Consider the following 10,000-nt stretch of genomic DNA (forward strand, 5'->3'; position numbering starts at 1 on the left):
AAAACTGCTGTCTGTTGTAATAATTTACAATTCCAGTCTGCTTCCTGGTGTAAATGCTCAGCTTTTAATTAAGGGAATACTCCAACGTTTGACAGAGCCGGGCTAACGACTCCCATAGACTTCAACTCTTTATGCTAAGCTAACAGGAAATGCTACCCATAGGAACTGAACCGGTGGACGTACAGAGGTGAAGATGGTGTCCAACATCTGGTCTTATTCTGGGGAAGTCGGGAAAATTTGATTTTGCCCAAAACGCTGGAGTTTTCCTTTAAGGCTCTGATTGGTCGGCAGTATGCATAATTAATGACATCAGTCAATAGCGACTTGTCAAACCAATCGAAACCTCCGAGCCTGCGGTGTTCCCGATCCGGATGTTTGATCTTTTCTTTACTCTGAGTCGTTGCACTTGAAGCATAAACACCAAACCACAGAACGATTTGTTGACTCATCAATAGTTGATTAGATAGATAGATAGATAGATAGATAGATAGATAGATAGATAGATAGATAGATAGATAGATAGATACTTTATTCATCCCGCAGGAAATTTGCAGTTTCCACAGATTACAGATTAAATAAATCAATAAAAAAAAAAATTAAAAAAAATAAATAAATAAAGAATAAGATCTAAGTACAACAGAATAAGATCTGAGAACAACATTAATTAATGAAGAGGTATAATTCTGACTGATTATTGGTTTTAGTCATTTTTCTGATTCCAGCTTCACTCAGACGCTCAGATTGTCTTCCTCCTCTCTGCTCATGTCTTTATAAAAATTACAGATACAGGAAGACATTTAAAGACGTCACCGTGGACTCTGATCACTTTGAATGATCGAGGCCTGGATTCACTGACGGAGAAAATGATCGTTAGTTGCAGCGGTGAACAAAAGACCGGTGTAAAAAAAAAAAAAAGAAAGAAAGAAAAAAAAGGAAATGTTGGATTAGCTTGAAGGTTTTGACCTCAGCAGGCGGCGTCCTGCCAGAGGAGGCTGGCAGTGATGTTGTAGAGGATAAATCAAACGCACCTCACCTCAGCTCAACCCGGCAGCTGGTTCAGCCTCAGTGGGGGGGTGATGGAGGGAAGGAAAGGAAAGGAAAGGAAAGGAAAGGAAAGGAAAAGAGAGGAAAGGAATCAAGATAGGTGAAAGGAAAGGAAAGGAAAAGAGGAAAGGAAAGGAATCAAAATAGGAGGAAGGAATTGAAAGGAAAGGAAAAGAAAAGAAAAGAAAAGAAACCAAAAGAAACCAAAAGAGAGGAAAGGAATCAAGAAAGGTGAAATGAATTGAAAGGAAAGGAAAGGAAAGGAAAGGAAAGGAAAGGAAAGGAAAGGAAAGGAATCAAGATAGGTGAGAGGAATTGAAAGGAAAGGAAAGGAATCAAAAGAGGAGAAAGGAAAGGAATCAAGAAAGGAGAAAGGAAAGGAAAGGAAAGGAAAGGAAAGGAAAGGAAAGGAATCAAAAGAGGAGAAAGGAAAGGAATCAAGAAAGGAAATGAAAGGAAAGGAAAAGAAAGGAATCAAGATAGATAGATAGATGAAAGGAAAGGAATCAAAAGAGGAGAGAGGAAAGGAATCAAGAGAGGAGAAAGGAAAGGAGAGAAAGGAAAGGAAAGAAAACAAGACAGAAGAACAGAAAGGAAAGGAAGTGAGTGAAAAAAGAGAAGGACAGTCAAGTCCTGAAGAGAGAGAGAGAGAGAGAGAGAGGGACAGAGAGAGAGGGACAGAGAGAGAGAGAGAGAGAGAGAGAGAGAGAGAGAGAGAGAGAGAGAGAGAGAGATAGTAATCATCTTGAGTAGCTTCCTCTCAGTTTTTACTGCAGAGCCTCGCTGGGATTTATGAGTGCAGTCACTTCTTGGCTCGCTCGCCCTCTCTCTCTCTCTCTCTCTCCCTGTTTGTGTGTGTGTGTGTGTGTGTGTGTGTGTGCGTCTCAAAATACCTTCTAAATCCCACATTATCCCAGAATAACATTTCCTTCACTTCTCTCTCTCTCTCCCTCTCACACTGTCTCTTTGTCTCTCGTCCTCTCTCTCTTTTCTCTGTCAGATTCACATAAACTTTCTCACTCACACACACACACACACACACACACACACACACACACACACACACACACACACACATACACACATACATCCACCATCTCCCACACACACTCCTGCTGAGTCTCCCTCACACACACACACACACACACACTGTACACACCCACAAACACACACGTAGTCACATGATAGTGACTCATGGCTAACAGCAGCGTGTGTGTGTGTGTGTGTGTGTGTGTGTGTGTGTGTGTGTGTGTGTGTGTGTGTGTGTTTGGCAGTGCCAGTGTGAGCCTCTCTGCCAGCTTCATGGATGGCTGAGATTAACACTGAAGAGCCCCTTTGATGATCACACACACACACACACACACACACACACACACACACACACACACATTCAAACCTTTGATGGTCAGCACCACACACACACACACACACACACACACACACTCTCTCTCTTCTCCTGTCCCATCTTTCTGTTTCCTCTCCTCCTTTCTCGTCACCTTATTTCCTTTCCGTTCACTTACTTTCCTATCTCCTTATCTCCTTCCACCCGTATCCTTCTCCTTGTTTCCCGTCCTCTCCTCTCTTCTGCTCTCCTTGTTTCCTCTCCTCATTTCCTCTCCTCTCCTCTTGTCTCCTTGTTTCCTCTCTTTGTTTCCTCTCCTCTCATCTTGTCTCGCTTCCTTTCCTCATTTCCTCTCCTCTTCTCTCCTCGTTTCTCTCTTCTTGTTTCCTCTTCTTGTTTCCTCTCTTCATTTCCTCTCCTTGTTTCCTTTCCTCCTCTCCTCTCCTTGTTTCCTCTCCTCATTTCCTCTGTTCAGTTCCTCTAGTCTCCCTCTCTCTGCTCCTCATTTCTTATCTTCATTTGCTCTCCTCTCCTCATTTTCTTTCATTTCCTCTCCTTGTCTCCTCTTCTTGTTTCCTCTCCTCGTCTCCTCTCCTCATTTCCCCTCCTTGTCTCCCCTCCTTGTTTCCTCTTCTTGTTTCCTCAGCTCTCCTTGTGTCCCCTCCTCGTCTCCTCTTGTCTCCTCGTTTCTTCCCCGTCTCCTCTCCTCGTTTCCTCTCGTTGTTTCCTCTCCTCTCCTCATTTCCTCTGCTCGTCTCCTCTCCTTGTTTCCTTTCCTTGTTTCCTCTCATCTCCTCGTTTCCTCTCCTCATCTCCTCTTGTTTCCTCTCCTTGTTTCCTCTCCCCTTCTCATTTTTTCTCTTGTTTCCTCTTCTTGCTTCCTCAGCTCTCCTCGTCTCCTCTCCTCATCTCCTCTCCTCATTTCCTCTCCTTGTTTCCTCTCCTCTCCTCATCTCCTCTCTTGTTTCCTCTTCTTGCTTCCTGAGCTCTCCTCGTCTCCTCTCCTTGTTTCCTCTCCTTGTTTCCTCTCCCCTCCTCATCTCTTCTCTTGTTTCCTCTTCTTGCTTCCTCAGCTCTCCTCGTCTCCTCTCCTCATCTCCTCTCCTCATTTCCTCTCCTTGTTTCCTCTCCTCTCCTCATCTCCTCTCGTTTCCTCTTCTGGCTTCCTCAGCTCTCCTCATCTCCTCTCCTCATCTCCTCTCCTCATTTCCTCTCCTTGTTTCCTCTCCTCTCCTCATCTCCTCTCTTGTTTCCTCTTCTTGCTTCCTCAGCTCTCCTCATCTCCTCTCCTCATTTCCTCTCATCTCCTCGTCTCCTCTCCTCATTTCCTCTCCTTGTTTCCTCTCCTCATTTCCTCTCATCTCCTCGTTTCCTCTCCTCGTCTCCTCTCCTCATTTCCTCTCCTCTCCTCTCCTCGTCTCCTCTCCTTGTTTCCTCTCCTTGTCTCCTCTCCTCGTCTCCTCTCCTTGTTTCCTCTCCTCAGCTCCTGTTATCCTCAGTATTACAGCTTGTCATGTTGTCACGTTAGCTCAGTTTGCCGCTCGCTGCTAATCTGACATGCGTTTCCTTTCTGCTCGTCACCTCGGATTAGAAGCTCCACCGGCGGCGGCGGCGGCAGGTCGTCACGGAGACGAAACCAAACATCAGTGTTCGCTCGTGTGTTTACCGTTAAAACAACAACAACAACAACAAAAGAAATTCGCCTTCCTCCAGAATCAAAAGCTGAGCAGCCAAACCCAAACGACGGAGGCTCTGACGGCTCTGGGCTTGAAAACGGAGCAGAAACCAAAGTCTGAGTAATAAATCTGAAGGCGGCGCCCACTCTCACAGGTCCTCTGGAGGATGTTGAAAGGCATTCTGGGAAATGTAGGACGCCGCTCGCTGCAGCAGAGGTAGACGAGGCAGCTTGAGAGTGGGCTTGTTAGAGGAAAAGAAAAAGAGAAAGCGCTTCATGAGTGCTTTATGAAATCAAATCTCTCCTGAAGTGCACCGACCGTCACAGGCGATCGACGCGAAGGCGAGGCGGAGCTCCAGGGGCCTGACGTCCAAACGCTGCGGACGCACACGAACACGCAGACGCCACTTTACACACACACACACACAAATCAGGATTCATAAATACGAAGACGCGGGGAGAAGGTGCTTCCCGCAGAGTTTTGGCTGCAGGCTGGTGGCAGAAAATAACATGAAAGTGGGAATTTATGCAACATTATTACTGTAACTTTATTATGTCAATATCCTCAGCATCCTTAATATCTAATTTCATTGTGCGTGTATGATTTTGCACAAGGCTGTATGTTTTTTAATTACTATTATATTTATGAGTGAGAATCTGTGTGTCACACAGATGTGACTGATGGGTGGATTGATTTATTGACACGTGTGATCGGTTAATATTCATTATGATGGGCTATAAACAGGCTGGGCCGTGTGTCACGACAGCAGCGATGGCGGCTGTGTCTCTGTCGAAGGAGCTCGCTGTGCTTTTAGTCGCCATGTCTGAGCAAATGAATGAGCAGCGACGGGGATTTAAATGGAAATGAGCTGATGAGGCTCGTGTCAGCCTCCATTTACGGCTGATTGCGGGAGCGTGCATGAGGCTCGTGCACGTGCCAGTGATTAAACAGAGACTGAGATTTTTTTTTTTTTTTTAAACCAGAAGCATACGTTCACACATCGGCTTTATGAATCTGAGCAAAAGAATGCGTCTCCGTGTTGCTGGCTTTGTGCGCACACACAGTTTCAGTCTTGAATCCACACAGTTTTAACACTTAAAAAAAAGACTTGTAATTTAAATAGAAAAGGGATTTTGCGATAGTTGCTACCTCAGTCGGTGCAAGAAACTTTCTATATGCCAACAAATATCTTGACATCCTAAATTATTTTGAAGGAATCTCAATCATGTCACCCAAAGACGATCAATGTTTAGGATTCAGAAGTCTGGATAAGGTGAATAAATCAGAGACATGACAACATGACTGTGTAGCTTCAGCAAATCTTTCCATACAAGAACTGTGTTGAGAAAAAAAAAGATTAATAAAACAAAAAAAAATCTCCTCACATGCATGCTTTCGAGCAGAGCTGTGGTTTTGGCTTTTCTGCGGAGCGTCAGGGAGCTCAGGTGAGCGGCTGGACCGCGGCGAAGGTGTGTGGGAGGTGACGAGCAGCTGGTGCGGTCGTCATGGCGACCTCGGCGCGCCCGCAGTCTGGGTCAGAGCGAGGTGGGAGCTGCAGCGGCACCAGCCGAGCAGCAGCTCACCTTGAACCACCGTGACCTTCCCTGCTGCTGCAGGACGAGGAGGAGGAGGAGGAGGAGGAAGATCTGCACCGGCTGACACTAAAGCAGAAATGTCACTCAGTGAAATCAGGCAAATTTTATTTATGCAGCACATTTTGTACACTGAAATGCGATGCAGCGTGCTTTACATTTCAGGAAAACACAGATACAGACAGGTAGAAATAATACGATAAAAATCATCAAAATGAAATGAATTCAAATATAATAATAATAATAATAATATTTAATTCATCCTGAGCGTGCAGAATAGTGTGAAACTGCAGCTTTACCATGCAGTGCAGGTGCATTTAAAGACCAGAGCTTTACAAGAGCCCAGGTGTCCTTCCCAACATTTCCTCCATTTCTTCCTTTTTTTCCCTTTTGGCTTCTGGGGTTTTGTGGGAGGTTTTTGCTCGCACGCTCGCTGTGAGGGTTCAGGTCAGGGGGTGTTGTGTAATTTTCTATAAAATGTGAAGCCCTTTGAGACCACAACTGTGATTAAGGGCTATGGAAAAAAAAAACCTGAACATGAACCTCAAACACAGAGCTTTTTAAGCCTAAATCAAATAGATTTCTGGCAGAAGAGAAGAGTAGTCAGAGAAGAGGCAGTCTTGTCTACTTAATGGTGTTTTCTGGAGGAAGAAGAAGATGAAGAAGAAGAAGAGGAGGAGGAGGAGGAAGAAGAAGAATAAGGAGGAAGAAGAAGAGGAAGAAAAAGAAGAAGAGGAGGAGGAGGAGGAGGAGGAAGAAGAAGAATAAGGAGGAGGAAGAAGAAGAGGAAGAAAAAGAAGAAGAGGAGGAAGAAGAAGAAGAAGAAGAGGAGGAGGAAGAGGAAGCAGAAGAGGAGGAGGAGGAAGAAGAAGAAGAAGAAGAGGAGGAGGAAGGAGGAAAGTCTTGCTGTTCCTGTTTGTCGTCTGGTCTTGTGATGCGTTCGCTGTCCGAGGTCCTGAACCCGCCTGGTCTTGTGATGCGTTCGCTGTCCGAGGTCCTGAACCCGCCTGGTCTTGTGATGCGTTCGCTGTCCGAGGTCCTGAACCCGCCTGGTCTTGTGATGCGGTCGCTGTCCGAGGTCCTGAACCAGTCTAGTGGCTTCTGTCGCCTCTGAATGCACTTTTCATTCAGTCGTCATCAGTTCAGACTCTTAAAATACTGAAAACGACTTTAGTTGCAAACAGCTGGATGTGTGCCGGCTCTGGCTCTCAGGGTGACTGCAGGCATTCAGGCGCCTTTTTCACATTTTTAATGACTTTTCCGGGTTTTTTGCCTTTGGAGCAGTGAAGTACAGGTTCAGTTTTCTCAGCTTGTGTGTGTGTATTGAGTGTGTATGTATGTGTTGAGTGTGTGTATATGTGTGTGTGTGTGTGTGTGTGTGTGTGTGTGTGTGGTCTCTGTCAGCTGACGAGCTGTGTCTGATGTAAAACTGTCGGCTGATCTCCAGTCGGAGTGAAGCAGAACAGATCAGATCAGATCAGGTGACGGCTGACGAGCGTCTGCTCTGAACAGACGGAACCTGACAGACGTCTGCTCCCGTCCCAGCGTCCTCCTCCTCCTCCTCCTCCTCCTCCCCCTCCTCCCCCTCCTCCCCCTGCCGTCCACTCTGCTCCTCCTCAAGTTCAAGTTCAAATCAGATTGAACTTTATTGTGAAATGCAACAGCAGCACAGTAAGCAGATGGCATACCAACATGTACGCCTCCTCCTGTTACATGGATTTCTTCTCCTCCTCCTCCTCCTTTTATCACCCTCTTTTGTTCTCCTCCACCTCCTGCCTCTTCCATCCTTCACTCTCCTCCTCCTCCTCTTTTTTATCTCCAAGTCTCCTCTTCCTCCCTCTCAAACCCCTCTTTCTCTTTGCATGTCCTTCTTGTTCTCCTCCTCTTCCTCCTCCTTCTGTCACCCTCTTTTATTCCCCATCCTCCTGCTCCTCATCCCACCCTTTGCCTCCTCCTCCTCCTCCTCCCTTGTCTTGCCGTCCTCCACTCCCCTCCTCCTCTTCTTCCTCTCATTTCTCCACCTGTCTTCCACCCTTTACTCTTCCCGCTCCTCATCCTCTTCCTCCTCCTCCTTTCTCCCACTCTCCTCCCTCCTGCTGTCATCCCTTATTCTCCTCATCCTCTCCACTCCTCGTCTCCCCCCTCCTTTCCTCGTCGTCTCCCTCATCCTCCCTCTTTCCTCTCTTTCCTCCGTCCTCATTCTGCTCTCTGCTGTTTATATCACCTTCCTCCTCCTCCCCTCATTTCCTCTGTCCATCCATCCTGATGTGTGTGTGTGTGTGTGTGTGTGTTAATTTTAGCTTTACTCTGGGCAAGGTTGTTCTCTGGTCACTGGGCCAGAGAGAGAGTGAGACATCACACCTCCTGTTTGTTCTCTTTGATCTGAGTCTCAGAGGAAAAAAAAAAACTTTACTTTGTTGCATTTAATTAAAAGTCACATGACACAAAATTAGAATTACAATTCTGATGATTTGGCTGAGGATTTTTTTATTATTATTATTGTTGCTTAAATAAATATTTTTCCCCAGTAGTTTTTTGTGACTGCTGCAGAAAATACGTTGCAAAAAAATGTGACATGAGTTGAAAAATGTCAAATATGTCGACATGTTTTCTACTTTTTTAAACTGATTTTCCCTTAAATTCCCCTTAAAAGTTAGAAAAAATATTCTTTCTTTCTTTTTCTTTCTTTCTTTCTTTCTTTCTTTCTTTCTTTCTTTCTTCTTTGCTCATTTATTTATTTTATTATTTTATTTCTTATTTGTTTACAGAATCTCATCCATGTTGTGTCTCTGCTGAAGCTCCATCACAGTGATACTGAGGGAAATATTCAAAGCATAGAATCACATCAGATAGAAGAGATCCACATGTCTTTTGCTTCATATTAGACACGAGTGAATGAATGAATGAATGAATGAATGAATCTTTATTGGAATCTGTCTTGCACACAAAGCAACATTAGCATATAGCAGCATTAAACCAAAAGTAAACAATGGATGAATATTGTACAATAATTCGACAAATTATCTAAAGGGCATGATGTGTGTGAAACCTAGAAATGTAAACATAAAGTGCAGGTACGGTCAATAAATTATTACAAGAGTGACTTGTGATTTTTTTGTTTAGAAGTCATGTGCTCGTTGGGATGGAGCGAGATGACGGCTCTTTTTGTTTTAGTTCTGGGCTTCTGGACGCTGCGGTCAGACGGGGAGGAGTGTGACGGTCGGGGATCCTCAGTGCGAGGTCGAGTGTGTTACCGCTCTCAGAGGCGGGAGATGCTGTTGTTCATGTTAATAACCGAGTTGTCAACAAGACGTGTGAATTTAGACTTTAGACTTTTGCCTTTTATGGATTTAGACTATAGATTTTGATAAGTCAAAATCGTGTTTGATGTATTTTCCTCTGTCACATGTAGGCTCATAAATCCTTTGAGTTTACTGTCGGTCCATTTGTTCTGTGCTCGTCCCACTGTGCGAGGAAAGGGATGACGGTAACTGAGTGGCTGTTTGAAAAAGCAGTTACTGGTTGTGTGTTGGATTATGCATTTGACCAATCACTGCACACGTATGTCACAATAGGTTCCTCTTATGCTTGAATAGTGACTACGCTGAAATAGCCAAAAATGCCAAAACACCCCTCAAAACTTTGCTCTAAAAACACCAATTGTTCCTGGTTCCTGCACTGTAAAAAAAAAAAAAAAGGTAAAATGAAAAGGTGGGCAGTTCTTCCAGCTGTTCATAGAACTATGAAGAAGTTCCTCTGCTCCAAAAGTGCCTGATAATCGTGTGGAGAAACTCGTATTCGTCTGTGTTTTTGATTGATGTGCCGTTCAGGGTCACAGGCTGCAGGGGGAGCCCACATGTAAAGTATCAGTAATCATTTCCTTGTTTTGTTAATGTTTAAACTCAATGCGTGTTGCGTGCTGTGATCATGGAGGAGGTTCAGCTCAGCTCTGCAGTCCACATCATCATCGTTGGTTAAAAGAAACGAACAGAGCAGCATCGTCTGCAAACTTAATTAGGGAACACTCATCGTGGTGGCTGACTCAGTCATTTGTGATCTTTGGAAACTTCAGGATCGCCACTAGAATTGACAGTAAAGCTGCGTGGCTGTGGACCGAGCTCGGCCACACAGCGGTGATGAAGAGGTTAAGGTTGTATTATTCTGAATTCTGGATGTAGTTTCTCTTTTCTCTGCTTCAGTTTCATCTGAATGTGTTTTATCGGCAGAACGGAAATAAACATATGCCGTCAGATCAGTCCAGTTTATCATTTGACCTAATATTATCAACATTAACAGATGGCCAACTCTCTCTCTCTCTCTCTCTCTCTCTCTCTCTCTCTCAGTGT

At 44.8% G+C, this 10,000-nt stretch overlaps 1 protein-coding gene across 1 annotated transcript in view; it reads left to right on the plus strand.

The window, feature by feature from the left end:
* LOC115362274 (IQ motif and SEC7 domain-containing protein 1-like) overlaps window positions 1-10,000 on the plus strand; it is a 116,905-nt gene that overhangs the window by 67,667 nt on the left and 39,238 nt on the right. The window contains exon 2 of the mRNA XM_030056133.1: window positions 9,998-10,000. This exon is cut by the window's right edge and continues 172 nt beyond it. Within this exon, the coding sequence (XP_029911993.1) occupies window positions 9,998-10,000 (3 nt within the window). The remainder of the gene's footprint in view (window positions 1-9,997) is intronic.

This window comes from Myripristis murdjan, chromosome 7 (genome assembly GCF_902150065.1).
Source record: "Myripristis murdjan chromosome 7, fMyrMur1.1, whole genome shotgun sequence".
In the NCBI taxonomy this organism is placed as follows: Eukaryota; Metazoa; Chordata; class Actinopteri; order Holocentriformes; family Holocentridae; genus Myripristis; species Myripristis murdjan.